The following is a 22767-nucleotide window of genomic DNA, read 5'->3' as shown; positions in this document are numbered from 1 at the left end:
TCCTGGCAGAACAGTGGTAACACACACATACCCTTTTCATCTTGGCTGCAAAGCTGGTCTGTTTAAAAAGAATGAAAAAATTAGAATGATACACAAACGGAAGTTTAAAGTGTTCAAAAATTTTTAAAGTTTTTTTTTTCCCCTGATAAGGCTTGTGTTTTCTAAAGGTTGTTTGGGTTTTTTTAAGATAATGAAACAATACAGTGCACCTGGAAGCATGTAAAGCCCAAACTGACAAACAAACAAACAAACAAATACTGCTCTTTCAAACAAATACTATTCACACAGTGCTTGGGGCTGATCATCAACAGAGAACAAAGTGAACTACAAAAACCATGACCAAAGTCTTTATAAAATAAGTATACAAAATCAGCCGCTCAGATCATTATTTGTGGACCCCAAAAAGGAGGGTAGTTTCAAGACTAAAAGCATTCAGCAGTTTTTTTCTGATCATGAATCTGAATTCCTCTCTGATCAAAATCTGTCTGACTTTTCTCCAAACACTGGCCCAGGCCAAGAATGTCTGCTGAGCAGGGTTCACTCTTACCTAATGAAATGCACATGAAAATACAGCCAACCACATAGAGAGACTGGGACAACACTCAATTCCTTCAGTTTGTAAGAAACCCAGACCTCCCTGGACACAGAGGCACTTGGTGATAAGAGGTGTGCTGCCTAGAAAAGTGTACTGTACAGATATACAACACAAGCTTCTTCCAGCCACTCCTAAAGCACTGCCTCTGTTCCCACAGCTTCCCATCAGCCACACCTACGCAGGGAAACACTATAGCCACAAAGTCAGGTTCTCCACTAGCAAATCAAACACCTACAGAAGTGGATTAGACAGATGACAAAAAGAAGGATCTCGATGAATCTCATTTACTGTCTGCTGAAGCACTACACTGACTTGATCTCCAATGACTCAAACTCTCAAACTATGCGTAACATTACAAATCAAAGGATGTATAGCTTCCCCTGTTATTAAAAAGGCTATAACAGTTCAAGAACTGCTGAAAAAAATTAGATGTAAATGAAAGCAAAGGGCATAGAAGGATGAAAAGTATTCCTCTGACAATGCTAGTGTCCAGCATCTGACAATTACCTTCAGCAATCTCCATTTTATACACTTCAAGTTGGCTGCCAGAAGCTGGCACAGTTCATTAGGAAATTTAACTTTAAACTATTTATCCTGTATGTGTATAGGCATTAAAGCTAAATTACAAACCTGGGAATGATTGCTTGAGGTCTCAATTTTTTCTTGAGATCTGTCTCTTGCTAGTTTGGCAGCCTCTTTTACTTCTTGGAACTTCTCTGCAAACTGGAAAAAGCATGAAAGATATTAAGTTGATTTATCTATTAAATCATTGAGATTACTATCTCTATATGGTTCACAGATCTCCAAAAGTGAACAACTAATTTTATTAATTTAAATTTTTTGGCATGAAAAAACATCTTAATTCTTTGGCAGGGAGGTTCTTTCAAAAGGAATGGGGATGTTTCTAAAAGAGGGATATCTCTGTACCTCTGGCTGACCACATTAAAACCCATAGAGGAAAAGGAGCTTTTAGTGTCTCCTGGTTTATTTCCTGCCCCTCTTCTGTTTCACTTGGTGTTGATGGTCTATTAAAGATGAAAGTACAAAAGACATATGTTTGGATAAAAATATTATCAATGTCTTCTATTCCTAAGAGCAAGTAAATTAAATTAAAGAATGCAAATAAGCTCATCTGCAGAATGCAAGCAAGGGATTATCAAGACACAGGAAAAATGAGAAGAAGGTAGATCTGAATGCATGATGGAGTCCTATGAAAACACAGCTTTTCTGGTCTAATTTTCTTATTACTGGCAAAAATAAATGCAGAAGACTTCAGAGAAAGGCTTGAATGCTTCCTGTAAGAGGGTTATATCAAACTGGGGAAGGTGAGGGGAAGGAAAGATAAAGATGGGAAAGTACAAATCCCAACCTCTGCAAGTTGTTGTAGGACATCTGCTCCAAAGTCAGCCTGGCACTTTTGAAATACAATTATCATCACAGCCAGTCAGGGTTGCAGGGTTTCAAACACCCTAAACAGTGTTTAAAGTTTTAAAAGGAGGATTACAAAGATGGGAAAAAAAAGGTGTAATACATAATTTATTTTTTAAATTAAGATGTATCCAGTATAAGGATGGGTAACTTCGTCTTTCAGCTAAAGCAGCTTGGTCTCGCTTGCCTGTGTTTTGAGAAACTTGAAATGCCAGAAAGGTAGGACATATTAAAAGTAAAAATATAAATAGATGTATTTTATTGCACAGTTTGTGAATGAAAAGATTGCCATTATATCCTTGGATAACTCAGAATACTTATGAAAAAACTATAAATAAAAGCATGAAAAAACACATCAAATTTTATAGTTGAGGAATACGAAGAATCATTACCCACTTACTAATCTTATCTTCTAACTTTTAGATTTATGGCAGGTATTTAGCATGCTCTCTGTCAGTAAAATATTGAGGCTGTAAAGACTGACAAAACAAATCTTCTCCATTTGGGCTAAAAGAAATATGGATTCATATGTGAAGGCACCAATGTTTTGTATAATACAAAAAATGGTAATTTCCAAAACACACACGCACACATCAGTGTTAAATCCCATGGACAAGCACACTGTAAAAGCTGAGCGAAATTTTGGGTGTACTCTACGATCTGTGAGGATGCCTATGAATGAAGATGGAGCTCTGGAATCCAGCTGTTTTCGTTACAGCAGCTGACATTGCATATGCAAAGCTCTTGTGTGCTCTTGGATGGCAGCAGTTGCCATCTGATGGCATGTGCAGTCGCTGCACACACAAACGACTTGATTACCTCTGTAGCACTTTACAGATCATTAAGAACAAGCACATTTGTGCCTTAAGTGATTTAACTCCAGCTTTACACAAAATGTATCTCCTGCTGTGACAAAACAGCTATAACCAGCTGATTATTTCTAAAATATTATATCAATAGTAAGTTCTATATTTGGGTTTCTTCAAAATAGCATTAGGCTGGTTTGAGTCTGTCTTTTATAATAAATCTCTCTCTCTCTTTTACAATAAATCTTTTCATCTTATGTATGAAAAACTTATGAGGGTTCTTCACGGGCGATATGAAATGTGAAAAGATAAAAAGAATTGGGAGTGATCTATCAAATTTTATTTTTGCAGCTATCTTCATAAAGCACACAGGAGACTTCTGTGAAAAATTATGTGAGTTGAGAAGAAAAGGGCATTTTTTTCTACACTTCCATAATAAAAAAATGTTAATCTTCAATACTAAACCAATAACGATCTCATTGAATAATAGAGTTCAGTCATGTCTGGAACACCAATAGAAGTATTTAACACATTTCCTTTTAAAAACAAGTACAAATAACTGATTTTTTTTCACTATCTCAGTAACAGATCTTTGGTTTTAAGCATCAAAATATTACCCTTCCTTCTTATGGTTGTTACAGACATAAAGATGGTTGTAACAGAAACAGAGGTGAAAGACTGACTCTGGGTTTTGGTTACCCCTCACACTTGGAAACAGTCAGTCCATAAAGAGTTTTGCTGCAGTTTCTTAGCTAATTAATACCTGCTCGATTTTACAACAGTCTATTTTTGAAAGCTACAGAGGATCACTTGGCTTGTTATGAAATTAAAGCCTTTCACTTGATCACTCTCCTGAGCGCAGCAAGGCAGTGGTGACAGCCCACACTTGTGCAGCACTACCAACTCTAATTTTTACAGGAACACAGCAGGCATTTCTGGAACCTCCCAGATCCCGAGGCTGTTGGAGAGTGTCAGAACAGCCACAGGGCCTAATCACTGTCAGATACCAGAGAGCTGCTTTTTCTCTAGTAACTGATTTCTTCTGTCCCAAACATAAATAATTGACAAATAATTGGTACTGCAAAATCACATTCCACCTCCAAGATCTAAGTAGACTTTGAGCTGTCAAACCATTGCAACAAAAGGGAGTACTTTTAAAATGTGAAATTCTTAGTTAAAAGGTTAAAGAACAGTCTGTTCAGTAAATGAAAGCTTGGTAAGCATGGTTGCAAAGGGCAATGAAAGTATAAATATATGAAATCAACTTAAAAATTCATTATGCTCCTTCTCCTTCCATCTTTACTTTCCTCCACGCTTGCTGTTGGTCAGACAAAAGTCCCCAAAATTAGCAAAAAACAAAAGACTGGAGTAGGAGAAACAGTAACTGAACATCCCTCCAATAGTCTATCATGGATTATAGGGTATGTCTTCCCATGCCCCAGGAAGCTGTGAGATTAAGCTGCAATATGGAAAAGATGTGCTGTTACCAACACTTGTGAAGCCTTTTAGTCAAGTGGCTGCAGCCCATGAGCAGTGCTTGATTAGGAAGCTTGGCCAGCGAAAATTAATGTGCATTGCACAGATTATTTAAAGGATGTTCAAATCTGTAGCCAGCTTGTCACAAGGTGAAATATATATATATTTAAATAGACCTTCTTAGCATTTTATACATTAAAAAGCATGATCTTGTATGCATAAATTTTAGGGTCCTGGTCTGGCATTATATTTTATGTCTCCTACTGACAAATTGTGCCAGTGCTGGATGAAACAGCTGCTCCCACCCAAAGCAGGTTCATAAATATTTCATCTCCCTCTCGGTTTTTGGAAGGCTGGGTGAGGTGACGTCCCCGTTGGGGAGAACTGCTGTGCCATGACCCACAACGCACCCATGCTTCTCCCGTGGTTTTCTGTAGATAAGTCCTCAGTAGGGGCAGATTGACAGATAACAAGACTATTTACCCCAGAAGTGGCCAGTAATGTGCTCTATGCCAGCCAGTGCGTGTCCAGCTCTGATGCTGGAGCAGGGGCTGCACTGTGTGCTGGAGGCAGGGGCAGGCTCTGCCCTGAACTTGCTTCCCTGCAACACAGTGACCCCCCCACACATAATGAGCACGTGTGCATATAAATAAAGTCCAGTGCTTCCCAGGTGCTGGATGCAGTTGGTTTATGATGTGCAAAGTCTGGGTTTGCTGGGTTTCTCACCCGTGTAAATCTTCGTCCCTATGACCTTGACTAACTGCAGCTCCTCAGATAGCATGTCTCCCTCAAAGCACCCTGAACGACTTCCTTAACTGCTTCAGGTGCAAAATACAGCACTACCTTTAGAGCACCAGCCCTGCCTTTTCACACCCAGACACCCCATTAATTTCTTTGGATTCCTGTTTCAGTTTGGCTGTAGCAATGTTTGAATAATGTCTTGAGACCCTTCTGAGGCACAGGGTAGGAAGGGGGAAAAGGAGGGTCTGCAAGTCCTGCAAGAGGGAAAAAAGACCCTGAAAAGGACATCAACTTTAAGCCCCGGGATTCTCCCAATCAATGTGAATGGTAATTAGGTTACTGGGTCACGGAATGCAGTTTTCATTAATGGCTCATGTTTAATTTGAACTGCTTTTCCCTATAGGTATGGATTAATACTTTAAGTATCTCAAGAGAAGCAAGGCATTAGAATGAGGCATTTTCTTTTATTAGGCCAAGCAATATACTTAAAAATGCAGGCATTTTTAGGCGTGCTAATCTCTTCTCCTGTCTCATTATTATTCATTGTTTTCAGCAGACATTTTTCAGCTTTATTTATTTATATTTATTTTAAGCCAGGGCTATTGATCTCTGGTTTAGTGGAGTTTTAGTGTGTCCTTCCAATTCCTGACTAAGCACTTCAATTATTTCCCGTAAAACAGGCAAGCTTTAATTTATATCTTTTATAAGAGTATAACGATATTAACATAAAATGAAACTTGATTTTACTATTCCCAATACAGTTATACATCTGTAATCTTGCCACCAGCTCTGATCTTTCTTACTAATGGTTCAATAATTAAACAGGAAGCATGGACGATAAGGAGTACCTTTATCCCATTGCTTTGCATGGTAGTAATAAATCAGGTTTTCTTACTTTTTCCACTTAGGTAACTGTCAGAGTTTTGGGTTTTCTGTTGTTTTGGGTTTTGTTTCAGGGTTTTTTTTGTTTTGTTTTGGCGTGGGTTTTTTTTTTTTAGAGATCATCTCAAGCTATTTTCAGAAGTTCTCCCCTTAAGCTCCCTCTCAATATTCTGACCAGAAGTCTTTCTGCTGATTTGGAAAGCTTTTCATGCAAGTAGAAAGCTATATTGTAGGCAGTGGGCTCTTCAGCAGATTATGCAGTGCAAACAGATATGCAAAATGATCTGGAGAGAAACACAGCTGGTGCTGAGGTCCTTGTGCCCATACAACATGTTTTTCAAATTGGCTCTACTCTGGACACATGGACACTGAAGAGCTGCTTTCTGATACCAGCAATACATTTCTTCTAAGTATGTGTTTGAACAGTTGTGGAGAATATGGCAAAACCTCTCTGATTAGGGTGCAAGGACCTCCAAATATACCTTGTGCCTTATTATATTATAAACCTCTCTTCTCCCGATCCAGACTCAGCATCACCAGCCCCACAGTGCACAGTGCAGGTCTAGCCCCAGCCTGCACTCAGGTACTGTGGTCATGTGTCATGTTGCAGACGTGTAATTTCAGTAATCCAGGATTAAAAATTACTATCCAGTGGTGCTAATCCTTTCATTCAGTGTCCAAAGGTTGCATTGGATCATGCTTATCTGTTACTCAAAGCAAACTATTCCCCTAGGTCCCAGTGTAATCCTCCCATATTCCCACACTACTTATTAACTACTATGAACACCTCTTTGTCCCAGGAGTGGGGAATATGCACAAGTGAAATGAGCAGTCCTTTACACCTGGGTAAGCTTCATAAAATGTAACCATCACTAGCACCTCATTTTAAACAAGCTTTGCACGTGATTGATGGGGTGGCCTTAGCATTCCTGAAGAGCAGGTTATTGTCATGGCACCTTTGTGGACATCCCAAGTACAAAAATAATTTAACATGAAAAGTAAAATATGCTTTCCTTTAAGAAATACTTGCAAAAAAATGCATTTCTCTAGAAATTGGAAAAACTCAGTAAAACAGACTAACTAAAAAAAATTCCTATAACAATTCACTTCATGGAAAAGTCATTCTATTGCAATGTTCTGCCTTTGCTGATTTGGACACAAAAGAAACATCTTGTTCTCATGATCCTTTTCTTAGGAGAGGACAGCAACGTGAGAGACTGTGTGCCATGCCCAAGGACACCAGTGTTGAGTTACCCTACAAAGCCCAGTGCCAAGTAGCCATACTTCAGGTGTCAGCTATGTGCTAGATAAGTAGGGCTTTTAACTAGATGAACAATCATCTCAGCTGCCTCATAAGCACTTGTCAAGACCACTAATCCAGTGACAGAGGATGTATTTTAAACTGCTGGCTATTCATAGCAAGAGGCAGCTCTAGACTTCACAAGCCTGCTGTTGTGGCCAGTCCCTGGTCCAGGGAAGTGTTTCATTAATACCAAACTCATGGCCAGGGGTTTTGTATTAATGCAGAGGCAGCTTTGTCAGCAAGCCTGGCATGAGCCCTCCCCGGCTACTCATCCCCTGCCACTGCCACCACCCACTGCCACCCACAGACAGCGGGTAAATATAGCAGATGAGCCACTTGCTCTGCTGAAGAGGACTTGCAGAAACACCTGGGTCAGCAGATGGGTTTAGGCAACTCTTCACTAATAAGAAACAAGACAGGCTTTGCAGAAGTTCAGTGAGCCCTGGTACCTTTGTCAGCTGCTGCTCTGAGGGAAAGCCCAGCCCAAACACGGTGTTGGCTCTGCTGTCTGCCCACTGCCCGAACTTCTGCGACGTTTTAGTGAAGGTCATGTTGGGTGTGATTGTGCTGTTTATGATCACCTGTTCAAAAACAGAGCAAAAAAGAATTAAAAAGTAGAAGTCACATCAGAATATATATCCTAGCAACAATATCATCCAAAGCAATTAGCAGTCTAAATTGGGAAATTGCTGTGTTCAGAAGATTTTCTCCCGAAACAAAACAGTTTTTATCCTGTCTTAGTTCATGCAGAAATTCTGATGTTTTGTCTTTTTTTTCAAAGCACTATCATGGTCCTGCAGCTAAAGAGGCTTCAGGAACATCACTGAACTCAAAGCAACAGCAGGGTCAAGAGCTGTAAAATTACCCTGGCAGAAATGCAGATGCAAAATCCTCTTTTAGCAGCATTAGGAAGGCACACAGTTACTCCCACCACACCCCACCAGGCACCTGAGATGCCCAAGGCCTCCAAGCAGGGCATCCACCAGCAACACCTGACCTCAGATCTGAAGAGCAGAGAGGTATTTCTACATTTCTCCATTTTTCCTCAGGCCTTCACAAGTAGGATGCCAGAGACATGTCAGAAGTTAAAAACAAACAAACAAACAAACAAAAAAAAACAAATCAAGGAGAAGCTGATATCTTAATAGTGAGTTTAACTTGGGAAGGGGGTGAAGTGTATCACCAGCAATGCACATACAGTATCAAATTTGGGCCTCAGAACAAATATTTTGCCCTTTTCACACATGTTAACTAATATCTGCTTCAGCAGCAGCAACCCTGAAAGCAACAGTAGTCCTTGTAATTAAGGAAATAGCCAAAAAGATGAAGGCTGGTGGATGAGGTCTCCAAGGAACTTAGTGGAACAGGTAAAAAATGTAATCTTGCAAAAAGGAATGAGATATATGTCAGTTCATTACCAGAAACCTTAACTTTATTTTCAAGATACATCATTATATGAGTCTAGAGACTCCTTCCCCCGGAAATTAATTCATGTACAATGTTCTTTCTGCTAACAGAATAAGAACTTTCTTTAGTAATGTGTACCATCATTTCCAATATGCAAATTATGCAGTAATTAAGCCCAATCTGTGGGACAGTTTAATTAACATGATCAGGAAGTATCCTGGCAACATCATTTACTATGTATTCCAAGCAGACTTTTTCCTAAGCTTTCATTTACATTTAGCAAAAAGTGTGAATTAAAGCTACCGGAGGAAGATCCTTACTTGACTCCATCCTCTCCATGACTTCAGACCTCTGTGCTGATGCTTTCATTTGCTTTCTTAGAAATAGCTCAACTTATTTCCCTCTTGTTGCATCATCATTTTCAAATAAACATATGATTTTCCACCATTCCCTACCAATCAGTTTCACCAGAAGGATGAAAGCAGAGGAGGGTCAGGTGGCTGGTACCCCTGAAAGTGTCCTTTGCATGGGAAGAAACAGAGCAAGAAAGGGGGAGAGGAGGCTCTGCAACCAGCTCTGGCCAACACACACTGTGCAGACGTCAGGTTGCCCAGAGAAGCTGTGGATATCCCATCCCTGGAAGTGCTCAGTGTTGGATGGGGCTTTGAGCAACCTGGTCTAGTGGAAAGTGTCCCTGCCCATGACAGGGTAGTTGGAGCTAGGTGATCTTTGAGGTCCCCTCCAAAAAAAACCATTCTATGATTCTATGATCTGCTTCCAGATTCAAAACATCTTTTTGAATGGCCAATTGACAGGCAGAGGTATAAGCAAAGCTGCCCAGATGTGCTCTCCTGCAGCTAAGTTACACAACAGAAACAGCCAACATAAAATATAAGTGTGATTTCAGAGATGTAAATTAAAAGCAAATCAAAGATTTTATGGTAAGGGTTTGACAGTGCAAAGGGACTATGATGATACCAGGACTGCATGATACAGAGAGTCACGAGAGCAGGAGGAAAAGTTACCACCAACCCAGAAAAATCAGGATGCTTTCCAAAAACTTTAAAGAAAGTGCTATATGTATATTTCTTTTTAAAAAAAATCTTACATCGGGCAGATGAACCACTTAGAAATGTTTAGCTTCTCAAGTTACAGAATTTAATTTAGAAGTTATGAAATACCCAGAGATTTCAAGTCATAAAAAGTATTATTTCAGTCCTGCTGTGCCTATCAAATTAGACATCTGTGGAAAAGAAAAATAATAAAATGACCTGTTTGAAAGGCAACAGCTTCACTCACTGGTAGCTGACCCTGAGAAGAATAAAAGTCTTCCATACCTCCTACAATGATCATTGAGTAAATACAAACAGAAAAAAAAACAAACCCAAAGTTATCTTAGACTACAGTTCAGTATTATCAGATGTGGTAAAAGGAATAATGAAGCTGGCAAATTGTAAACCAAGGAACACCTTACTGAGCAATGAAATACGCTCCATTAGCTGAGCACCTTACATGTTAATCTTTTTCTATAGCCAGTGCAGAATCCAAAGAAAGCTTGTGGTGAGCACACACCTTCAAGAAACTGACAGTTCATCTGTTAAATTTATAATAAGCTGCAATTAGTGAAACTGCTTGGAAGCTGGCTCTACCTTTTTTTCCCCCTTAAATCCTCCTCTGTCAATCAGGCACTTCAGAAACACCGCATTCCTACAGAGAAGTGAAAACCTAAGTAGAAGCTCAGGAGATTAAATCAGAGCTCATAGAAGCAGTTCAGAGGAGATGGATGCTGTGAGTACATCATGCTTATCCACCCTGTCTTCCTCCCCTTCCTCACCCCATCTGCCTGTACATTCACTTCCCCATAAATCTGGTCATTATTTCTGAACAGAGACACTACACTGGCCAGGGGAAAATCGTGTTGGTTGTGTTTAGGAGAAAGAAAAGGTGCTATGATTTAAAAGAACAATTAAAAATGAGGCTTGCAAATGTTCCTGCCAGGTAATCTTGCCTATCCCCCCCTCGTGCTGGCTCACCCTCGGCTATGTGAGACCAGAAGGACAGTGACCCCCACCACTCCACCATCTCCTGGGCAGGCAGTCTCAGCTGGGGCAGAAGGCAGGGGAAGCATTTGTGGCCACTACAACAAGAAAGGTCAAATAAACTCGGAAAACTTTCTTTTTTTTGTGAAGGTATGAGCCAGAATTTTCAAATTTCAAAGGAAGAAGGAGAGAAGGAAAAGGGCACTATTTTGCTGCAGATAGGATGAGCCCACCGGGTCTTTTCCATCTCTACCTGCAATCCAGTGTTATAATCCTATAAGAAAAGGCCACTCATCAATTCAAATGAGCTCTTATGAAAAAGCTCTGCCTTTGGTCCCCATTTGTATAATACACACACAGTGTAATTCCAGCTGCATCATAAAACGGAATAAACTTGTGGACTTTCATCCAGGATAATGGATTCAGAAGATTTACTACTCTCTAATCAAATGCAATCGATCCCTGAAGTGGTTAAAAAGTTCTCCCTAAAGACAAAGAGGAGCATAATATAATAAGCACCTTACAAAATAATAAACTCATTCATCATACTGAGTTGTCTACATGTGGTTAAAAAATCCTACCTGCCTTTGCACTCACTACATGCAAACTTATCAGATGGCAAGCATTCCTGCTACACCTGCATAAGCCAAACAAAATCTCACACTAATTTCATTTCCTTTGGGAAAAAAATGAACCTGAGAGATCTAAATTTTTATCTGAAGATGAAACAAAAGAATGTTTCCAGCACAAGGTAGCGCTCCCACAAGTGACTCCAAACATTTAGGAACACAGTGGGTATATTCATCAGATAAAGGTGAATGCAAATAAGCTGGCATAGAGCAGAACATTCATGGGCTGTAACACACCCATCCCACTGCCTTCCCACAGAGAGAAACTGCCAAATAAATCAAACAGGGAGAGGTCACAAGACGACCTGAGTGCGTAGAAGGAGAAAAATGTATTGGCAGCTCATGCTGCTTGTGATGTATGAGCAGTGCCCATATATACAGCTGCTCTTCCTTTTAGGGGGTGCTTCGAATGTTTAAAGGGCTCCACTCCCACACTCCCCGTACCACAACAGTGCAATGAAGGGGAAAAGCTGATGTGGCTCCTGAAAACACATATTCCCAAGGCACTGTCTCATTAATAAGGTGTGTGTCAGCAGCTGGAGTATAGAGGGAGCAGAGCTGGAGCAGCACATGGGGTTTGCCAGCTTGGCTCTCAGTGCACACCCTGATCTCATCAGTCTCAGCTTGCCAGGTTCACAAGAGGGAAAAGCAGAGACGAGAGCAAGCTCAGCTCCAAGGGGAGGAGAGCAGAGATCACAGAGGGCATTTGGCAGAGCCACTGGCACAGCCCCGAGGAGGAGGAGGACAACCAACACACTGGCAGGAATTGGTCAGGACATTCACCAAAGGGGATGATGAGCCAAGTCAGCCAGCCTGGCACCAGCTTCTCTACGTAGGAAAAGACTGAAATAACAGCTATGAAGCTAATAAATGTACTGGGCAATATATTTTGGAACTGTGTTAAATTAATTGAGAAAGGGGCCCCTTATTCTGGGGTAAGAGTGCCAGATCAGGAATTATTCTGCAATTTCCCCTTCAAATTCACATCACCCGTTACTCCAAAGAGTACTCACCTCCAGAAAAGTCCCCAGACTCCAGGCCATAGGACCTACTCCTTAAGACTATATTAAGATCTCCCCATTTCATTTCCACACCTCTGAATATGTGCTTCCAGTTCCCAGCCCCTGTGAAATCTAATTTCCTCAACCCACCAGGCTGCTAATCTTCAGTAAAGATGTATCCCAGTCTAAAAACAGAATTGAAGAAGGAAAGAAGCTGCTAATCCTCTGGCCACAGCTATCACAGGCTCAGCAGGTTCTTCCAGCTCATCAAGTTGGCATGAATCAGAAGGGCTTGTGACACCGGATGTGAAGATGAGGAGACAGGGATGGATTTACAGAGAAATTCTCCCTTTATCCCAAATGTTCAGCAACTCTTTTGTGGTATTAGCCCACCTACATTTCCATGATCTGTATTATCCTCTGCACTATCTACCATCCTTCCTACTTCTGCTTCTAACATCTTTTCACCAGTATGTCACTGGTGATAAACTGCTCATCTCATTTCTAGTGCTAGAAAGCCAGAACACACGCACGCACACACACATTGTTAATTGAGATAGTGGTATTAAAGGGAAAAAAGAAAGTCCCTTGCAGAGGCCACCAAACAGAGTGAAGCAGGAGAAGTACAAAGACATTCTCACAGCAGTGTAAGAACTTCAGGATGAAAGAAAGAACAGCCTTTGGCCAAAACTGAACCTGTAGTGCAGGAGGGTTAATTATAGTTGTTTTACAAATCAGGGGCAGCAGAAGTGATCAAATCTGTCTCTCCACCCTTGCTGACAAGTCTTTATAGAAGGTCATTTGGAAAAAAAAAAAAAAAAAAAGCCTGGGAAAACTGAAAGTAGCAACAGCACTTGTTCCAGCTTTGCTTTATGTGCTGCACCTGCCGTGTACATGGTGCTTTTCCTGGGACATGCTGGGCGTATGGAATGATTAGACTGGGAGCACTGTAAATGTACATTAAGAAGAACATTGAGATTCTCCATTTTGCTGTTCCTCCTGCTCTGCTCCATTGTTTGTGCATGACAAGGGGGCTGAGCACCGGGTAGGCACCAGCTGGCAGGACATCCACTACCAGGCTCTTGCTCGGGTTGCCCATTTGATCCCTTCAGTGCCAGGATGCCTGGCCAGCTGCTGCTTTTCAAAAGTTTCTGTTCTACACAGTTAACCAGGACAGGAGCTGTTTCACCCATCAATGGAGTCCAAAAGCTTCCAAAACTACATCCTGTATTTCTGCAGGAGGTGGGAGTGGAAGGGACGTCTTGCAAGCCACAGAGGACTTGCTGCAGCCCTCAACATTTACTTCCCAACCTGAGTTCTCTCTGCAGAGAGGAGGCTCTCCTTTTATGGGTAAAGTCTCTCGCTGCTGCTTCTTGTTTTATGAGGAAAAGGGTCATTTTCAGTGTTGGAAATAATGCTTTTTTTATCCTGCATCACCTTGCATTCCCAGAAAAAATCAATGAAAAATTAGGTTCATTTTTAACCCTAAAAGCCAACAAATCAAACAAAACTCATACAATTCTTGTCCTCCTTCATGAAAAGAGATGTAAAAATAGCCCTCCCCTCCAACAAAAAGACTAATAATTGTTTTTCCTCTGGTAAAATATTTCTGTTCTAAAGCCCTCTCTGACAACCTGTCTAAATGCAACAAAAGTGGGTTCATGATTATGTGAATTGTATTAAGTAAATCTCCTGCTACACCTCTACACCTACTCCATTGCTCACTTTTTTTTCCCAAGGTAATTAACATCTCTGTACAGTTGGCTTCCCACATCCTCCACCCAGTCTAAACCTCTAAAATTTCCTATTTTTGCTTTGACATCTGACTAGAACTTTTTTTTTCCTTTTAGGCACAGCACACACATCCACCCACCCACAGGATTCAAAGCACCAGCAGCTGTTTCACGAAGAAAATCTACAGCAAGGATTTTCAAACACTCGAGAACAAATTGTTATCCAGGAATTTCATGCAACAATTTAAAAAATATATAAACCAAGATGCTTGTGGATTATTCTCACATGAGAACTAAGATTCCTAACTTATCACAGAAAGGGAGAAGGATACAGTAGAGACTCTTTATTTTTTCCTAGTGATTAAAATTGGGGCGAGGAAGAAGGTTGCCTTATCTATAATAAGATAGAATTATAAAACTTCCCAAAGTCATATCACATTCATGCTTTGGGAGATTTAATAAAAGCATATAGTCTTTGTGTAGAGTACAGCCACATCCCTAAGTGAATAATTTAAGCACTGATCATTTTCTGCATCCTTCAAGCTGTGTGGCAAGAGCTTCAGTAAAGTCTGAAGGTCCCTTTGCAGAGGTCAGGAATGGCACAACCACATAGCATCATTACAGACTCCTCTTCAGCAACCTACACACCTCGGGAGTGGTTAGCAATAGGATAGCTTACTTCCTCTCCAAAATCCAGTAAAACTGTCCCTTGGCAGGAGTAATGGCCAAGAAGGACAGGTATGTTATTTTTAGGAGATGACAGGGTGTCCAGGTTTCTTTTCAATAACATCACGTGGTTTCATTAACCTCTCTGGAATGTTCAGATGCCACATCATACTCGTGTCTGGTGATCAGAAACGACTCTGTGTGGGGCAGTTACTTACTGAAACACTCTGACAGAGTTTTTCTGAGAAATTTTACAGAGAGGTTTTAAAAAGAAAAAAATCTCCCCAGACCAAAGTTTCCCTACTTGCTGGTGAGTGGTACAGCAAGAAATCCTTAGCACAGACTTTTATTTTTGCTTTTAAATGAGTAAGAAATTTTGTTTCTGAAAAGGTTTACGCAATCTCCTGGATTCGGTTGTGTGTGATCTTTCTGGAGCCAGTGACACACACACAACACACATACAAGCAGAAAAATGAGCCAGATAGGAACAGACAGGGGCAGATGTGCTTCTGCTCTTCTGTCAAGGATACAGCTGTTGACAGCACTTTGTTATCTTTTCTCCTAAGCTTACTAACCAGCTTCTGAAGGATTTATTTCCAGAAATAATCCAGGCAATGAAGAGAAGATTTTTCACATTTCAAAGTTAATAACTTGGAAAGAGATTAATATAGAAACATTTAAGTGAGTTCTACAGCTCTAGACTTTTAATTTTTTCTAAACCAAAACACATCCTCAGCAGGTGATCATGATTTCTGGCTGATTCAATCTCAAGGGACCCACCACATTTCCTGGCATTTACTTTGCTCCCTTTCTCAGCTTTTGACAAGCTCTTTTTTCCACCTGGAGCCCTACACCTTGTTTGTGCAAACATTTTTAATTTTTCCTTCCATTGCCAGGTCATCTGTACCTGCTGAGCCAATACAGCAGTTCTGAAATTCCCATTGCAGATAAGCCCTAACCATTTTTTTTCATCCTCTGAACACTGAAAAGACCTGTTCACACAAGTGCACCCAATGTTACCAGCTCTACCCATCTAAACCTGTCTTAGCAACTGTTGACAATCTCCTGCAGACACAACTCCAGGCAATGTACTATCCTCCCAGTTATTAAATCCTGCACCTCCCCTCAGCCTGAATTTCTGAATACTTGATATGACCTTGAGCAAATAAAGGATGATGCAAGTGGGGAGTCTCATCCTTGGCTGACGGCTCTGCTTCTCCTTTATGCTGTATTTCTTCATCACCAAATTCCAAAGAAAATGTTCTCAAGTTATTTTAAGGTCTAGAGAGAAACCAAAGCCTAAGTCACTTTAATCAAGCCAAGTAGCCCTTAATACAGACACCACAAATATTTTAAGATCATCAGGCACTGTTGTTTTCCTTACTTTCATTCACTCTTACTTCAAAGGTGCCTTTGAGAAGAATAAGTCCTGGTCCATGCAGCAGAAGGATCCAGTGCACACCTCAGTGGGCTCACTCCAAAAGGATACTGATCCTCATGTTAAAACATCCATTTCCAATTTCTATCTGCATCAGTCCTGCTTCAGCTCTCCCTAACCCCAACACTGACATTTCTCTCTGATACTCCACAGGCTGAATGATTTATGTCTGCACAGGACCCCCTTGGAGAATAACATTTTGGACACTTCCCACACCTTTGAGGTGCCCAACCCATCACCCCATGCAGACACTCTTACACCCCATGCCTTACATCTGCACCACAACCTGCACCCCAGCCTGCCCCAGAGCAGCAGCCTCTGCCTGGGAGCCACCAGCACCACCACTGATGGCAATTCTTCCTTGAATTGAGGGTTCTCCCTGAATCACTGATGCTAAAAAATCTGGAAGTTGCATCACCACAACACTAACACCTTTAAATTAAATCAGAAAACAGCCATTAAAAATATTAATTATTTACTGCAAGTTGCTTCACTGTCTCAGTGAGAGACCAGTTCCAGCTTAGGTTAGGCTGGTGGGCTGTGACTCAGGCCAGGACAGATGTTCTGATCTCAATCTGCTCATCATACCAAACGGAGCAGCTGCCTCTCAGAGAGCAGTCTGATCTAGTTTCACTAGTTACAGCAATAACAAGCCCAAAAGGGATCCCCAAAAAGCAGCTTGAGACTTTTCAGGCATCTTTTATAAAATCCTTTGGGGTTTAGCACTGTTTGTACTAGAACATGTCTCCAGCAGATGAGCATCATTCTCCAGCACAGGTTGGAAAATTTGAACCAGGAAAAGTCCAAAAGTCACCTGATGAGAGTGATTAAATGGCACAAAATTATTGTAAAGGCTCTAGTATGGATTAACAGTATATACACACTGGTATTTATTATCGCTGCTCTGTCTCAACAGTAAAGTACTATTCTATTTTAGTCTTATATATTATATTAACTATTTTAGGTAGCCCTATGCAGAGTCAGGAGTTGGAATCGATGATTCTTGTGGGTCCTTTCTATTTCAGGACATTTTACAATTCTATGATTATATAATGTATATATAAAATCACAAAACCACAACTAATGTTTTTACTCAAGTCATCTCCCTAGCATAAAAGCAATGAGATGTTTCTTGTAACATGCACACGCACAGTGCACACTGGAAGACAGGATCATGCATTAAAATAATATTTAAACCATTTTTTCTATTTTAAAAGATGTTCTTTTTATATGGGGTGTTAATTAGCTCCATTTGTTGACTCCAGTGTCATCTCCAGTGCTAATAGTCATGCTGAAATTAGATCCAATAGTTCATTAAATACTTACATACTATGGTAAAGAGAAGATAAAGGCCATCAAATATGCTCATATTTCTGTATTACAGTAATCAGCAAGACCAGTACTGGAAATCTTTTCTTATGACATATGAAGGTTTCTTTTGTGGACAGGTGTGGATGGACAAGAAGGTAGAAATACTGCATCAGCAAAATCAGACCTCCAGAGGTCAAAGCCTGGACACTTTTGCAGTGGTTTACCCTAATGTAGTGTCCCCCTCAAGCTGGATGTGTCTCCTGGGCACAGTGTCACATGCTGCCTTTGGATGAAAGGTCATCAAAGTGTCACATGCTGCCCTTAGATGAAAGGTCCCTTTCGTGTTGGTTCTCAGTGTCAGACACATAAATTATATTGAGCTCATACTTCTCCCCATCCAGGTTTTATGGTTGGCACACTTTCTGGGACCACCAGAAGAGATTTCCCACACAGCCTGGAAGAAACTGTGAGGCAAAAGAAGTTTTGGAGAAAAAGAAATACCCATCTCAGTTACTCGGTGGTGAAAAAAAAAGCTTTGAGAAAATGGAACAAAAAGTATTTTCTGCTAATTTAATCAGATTTTACTAGCAGGGACTCTCTGGAAATCATAGTCCTGCCAATGCTGCTGTCAGCAAAATAATCTTCAGGGCAAGAAGTGGGGCCTCTTGGCATTTCAGCAGGCATAGGGCAGCTGGCTGGGACCCCAGCAGCACCACACTTCTGGGATACAGCACACAGCAATGTGACAAGCAATGGCCATAAATATAAAACTAGGGCAGGCAAAACTAGAAATCAAAGAATCTCCATTCCTTTGACAAAACACACAAATACGTTCACCCACATCTTTCCAAATCATAGCATTTAATTCAGGATTTTTCCATACACATTAAAAGAAAAGGCAACACACCACTTTGTAAGGTCACTTTTCATGTACTTTTATGTCCCTTTATCTTTGGCTACCCAAGGCTGTAAAACATCCTCTGTAGTTTCACTACAGAGGTATTAAACTTGAAAAATTAGGTAGTTAAAAAACTTTGGCATTTAAAAAAAATATGGGCATTTAAAAATAGAGCACTCTACATCATGTAATTCATCGGGTATAGGGTCAGATGAACACACACTGATAACTCTGAATGCCAGGTGAGAAGGTGATGTTTTGATTGTTTCTGCTACATGTTATCACAAATCAGATCCATGAGGTCCTGGAGGCAGTTAAATGCTGCCACACCAACGCAGACCCCTGGTGAGGTACATGCCGCCAGAAACCTTTTATAATTCAGTGCCAAAAATTTTTTAATATGTAAATTACCTAGTAGGCTTTTCCTGAGAAAGAGTTGCTATTGGTTTAGTGGCTGAATTTACGTCAATGAAATAAAAAAAAAAAGAACAAAAAGAACTAACAAGATGAAGGAATTTCATCTGTGCTACCATACCCTGCAATTGTTTTCCTGGGAAAGAAAAGATTCTCAAATCTAAGAGTCACCTTTTGGCAAAGTACTCTAGGATATTTTTAACAGCTATGCCTTAAAATAATTCCTTTTCTGTGGGCAAAGAAAATGATCTGTTTTGAGTGCCTGAACACATCACTGGAAGGATTCTGAATTTCCTCTCTGTGCCTCCAGTCGTGACAACACGGAAAGCGTGGTCAGAAAGAGGTGGGCAGCTATTCAATTAGGTAGCAATTAGGACCAGTACAGGAACTGACAAGGCCAGAAATACATCAAATATTAGCAGACTTACATATCACCCCTTCTTACCTCACTAAATATCTGCTGCCACAGGCTGCTGGGGCTCTGTCCCTGCCAGCTTCATTGTGCTCTGGAAATCACACTGTCTGCTGCATATATACCATTAAATCAAACAGCTTCATCACACCCTACAATGCCCTATATTTGCTTTGGGGAGAATTATGTGAATACTGATTGGTAAAATTTGGCCCATATTCTTGTTCTCAGTAATTGCAATTTTCTTCAGAAATAGATCCACTGATTTTGCTTTCCCAGCACAGCAATTTTTCTGGTTCTCCCTTCAGTACTTTCACACACTTATGCCCAACTTAGCTGCTGCTCTCCAATATTCAAGGTAATTGTCAGGTAATAAATTCTTAAATGATCTAGGAACCAGGAATGAGTGTCAGATGGCTGGTTTTTTTTCCCTGAAACACAGACTTTATTCCTGTATCATGTATTTACCACAATTACTCTTGCAATCTAGTCATCTTTTAAACCCTGATTTTAATTTTTTCTAGTCATCTGTTAAAGCATCTCTCAGAGACAACTTAGGACTGGCATCTGAGATGACTCTTGCTGCGTCACATTGCTACTGCCAACTCAGTATGTCTCACTATACGCTTTATTGCTGGCTATTTATTTTTAAGATAGTTTTACGTTCCTTGTTAACAACTCACTTCTCAAAAGAGAAAAACGACCTTGCAATCACAAGTTCTGTAGAAATACAACATATGAACATTTGAAAATGAGGGCAGGAGATTGTTTCTAAGGGATTATATCTCCATCTGAAATGCCTTTCCCCCTTCTCTATACTGTTTGGATAACACGTATTTCCAGTTTATAAAAAATAAATATACCCACCAACCTGGGCACTACCATGCATTATTCCTGAAGATGATAGAGGCTATTAGTCTGCATAATTTTCATACCTTTTCAAACTTTCTTTTCACCTCAAAAAGACAGATCAATGTAGGTCACTTTTAATGAGGAGCCCTGTGTGTGGCTTTCCCCACACACTGCACAGCAGTTGGGCACTTACAAGTTCACGTTCTCCCTGCACCATCCATGTATTTTGTCATTTTTCAGCAGGGTTGACTTCTGCCCACAACACTGAACACTTTCACATGGTGAAGTCTTTTGGCTGCATCATTAACTCTGAATCAGTGTATGCCCTTGCATTTTACTGTATCATTTCCTCCACCATTCATTATGCCACAGTTAGCCTCTGGCTAGAAACCTCTTAAAACGTCATGATGAAATTACTTTCTTGACAACATACAAGTCAATTACTATGTAATTAAAAGATGTACTAATCTATTCCCTTGTTTGGTCATGGTATCTTGGTTAAGATCATTCAGTGCATTCTTTTATAGTACTTGTGAAATCTTTTGCTGTAAAGTGTAAGATACTGTCCACAGCACCTGTTTTTCTGTCAAAGACACAGGAATTACAATAGCTGTTCTTGTCTAGCTTTGCAAACATGAGGAATTAAAGTGGTACAAGCTGGTTTGAATCTAGGGTCTCCACCATGCAGTGCTTGATTCTCCAGGCATTTCAGTGGGTTTTTTTGTAATTGGGCTGAGAGGATTTGGAAGAAACCTTGTACCTGAAGATGTACACCCTCTCCTGGCTGCCCTCCTGGTTTTCAGCATAAGACTCTTGCACATCCCTCTGCAAGGTAAGAGTTAAGCTGTCCTGACTTCACTCTGCTTCCTATCTTTACCCTACTCTCTTTCTATCCCATTTTTCTCTGCCGCAATGTCCGTCCTCACCACCTCCATGTGTACCAGCCAGGCCCCCCTGTCCTTCCCCACCACTTGGCAAAGTGGTAAGGATGTGAAGGTAGTGTTGTATTGTGCTGTGCAGCAGAGCCAAGCAGCTCCTCTGCCCTTCTGCCAGCCAGGCTCACAAAATGAGCTCCCAATATTTATACCTTTAAACACACGGACTCAGCAGTTCCCTTAATCCCCCTCTTTAAGCCCATTGCAAAATCCTGCTGCTCCCCTCTGCCCTGCAGAACCCCTCCCCATCCTCCTGCACCCCAGGTGCATGGGGATGAGTGGCAAGGAGGAAATAGGGACAGGCTATGCCTGCTGGGAGAAGAGAGGATGGGGCTGAAGGACAGGGGACTGCAGAGGCTCTGGACCTTTGAGGGCAGCAGAAGCTGCCTGGAGAAGCCACTCCTGCCCGAATCACAGCCCATCAGATCAGTGCTGCAGCAGGAGGAAATACTCATCAGGGTGACATTACACAGCCTGCCCTGTGCTTGGCACGACAGCAGCACTAACAGGGTCCAGCAGCCCTGTGCTCCTCTGCAACTCAACACGCTGCCCAGAGTGACACGTTGAATGCTACAAGTAAAAGAAAGCTTATGCAACCAGGTAATGAGCAATATTTAAGTGAAGTGCCCTGTGGTCTTGATCACCTTAAAACATTTTTATTGTTACTATATAACATCAACGTAAGGTAAAAAAACTACCAAATTAATCCAACAGCTGCATACAAGTTGGATTTAACTGAGATTTCTTTGCAAGCCAATGTGCATTGCATATGTTTGTCTCAAATAAACTGTTAGAACAGCCCCTTTGCAGTTCAGACAAGGATGGAGAGACACATGTCCTTTGTCACCACCTTCCTCCTAGGGCCAAGTCCCTTCATTTACTTGAGCTTCAGCTTTTTTGTCCGTAAGACAGAGATAACTCCTGCCCACAGTGATGCTGTGATGCTGATCCATCTGGTATTTGCCAACACACAGAAAACTTCATTCTAATAAGTGAAATGTACAGAAAGCAGGACACCATCATCTGAAGCTGTCTATATTCTTCCTCACGGTTTTAGCCAGTTTCATTTTTGCCTGGAAAAGTAGGTCAAAACACTAAACAATAATTGGTTGAGGGGGAAAATGCAACTTTTAACTTATTTGGGCATAGTCACCAATTTTTTCCCAAATTAGCACTCTTAAAATGGACATGCAGGGTCACGGGACTCTCCAGAGGCGAGTAAGAAGGCAGCATCTCCTCTCAACCTGTTCCTTAATCAGCAAAGATTCAATACAAGAGGAATAATTTATGTGGCCAGCAATTGATTCCTGCTTGGGAGGCCCCACAGGAGAATTCAAATCATGGAACACTCACTTTCTTCTGGGACATACTAGAATGGGGGTGGGGAGTTGGGGCTGTTCCTTCTGAATGACTTTTGGATAGATTACAAAGCAAAGGCCAGATGCCCACCTTATTCTCAGCACACACTTTCCAGTCACAGCTCTGGGTAGGAGCTCTGGCTGTGGGTGTACACTGCCCTGCAGCTTCGCCTGCCACATACAGTAATTACTTTGTTTTCATTAATTGCTCTTAATGCGTGCATGCACAGCCACAAATCAGGCAACCCACTGCTGCGAGTGCAGCAGTTCTGGCTTGGAAAAAAACTCGCCTGGGTTTGTAAAGGCACCAGCCCACTACCACCAGCACCAGCTTCTGCCAAGCAGAGGCATCCATGGGGTATAAGAAAATTTGGGGGGTGCTCAGCTTTCCCCAGCAAGTTGCAGGGGCTGTGTGTGCCCTCTGCAAACCGGGGCAGAGAGCT

The 22767-nt window shown here is 41.1% G+C and overlaps 1 protein-coding gene across 1 annotated transcript in view; it reads right to left on the bottom strand.

Moving 5' to 3' along the window:
- Nucleotides 1-22767, bottom strand: part of HOMER2 (homer scaffold protein 2) — a 39293-nt gene that overhangs the window by 15340 nt on the left and 1186 nt on the right. Inside the window, exons 2-4 of the mRNA XM_025894831.1 lie at nt 7681-7812; nt 1226-1318; nt 32-58 (exon numbers count right to left, since the gene is read on the bottom strand). Of these exons, the coding sequence (XP_025750616.1) occupies nt 32-58; nt 1226-1318; nt 7681-7782 (222 nt within the window). The 5' untranslated portion in view covers nt 7783-7812. The remainder of the gene's footprint in view (nt 1-31; nt 59-1225; nt 1319-7680; nt 7813-22767) is intronic.

The sequence above is a fragment of the Manacus vitellinus genome, unplaced genomic scaffold, assembly GCF_001715985.3.
Source record: "Manacus vitellinus isolate BGI_N305 unplaced genomic scaffold, ASM171598v3 scaffold_16_pilon, whole genome shotgun sequence".
In the NCBI taxonomy this organism is placed as follows: Eukaryota; Metazoa; Chordata; class Aves; order Passeriformes; family Pipridae; genus Manacus; species Manacus vitellinus.
Note: the sequence above shows the minus strand (reverse complement) of the source record. Positions and strands in the feature narration are given on the sequence as shown.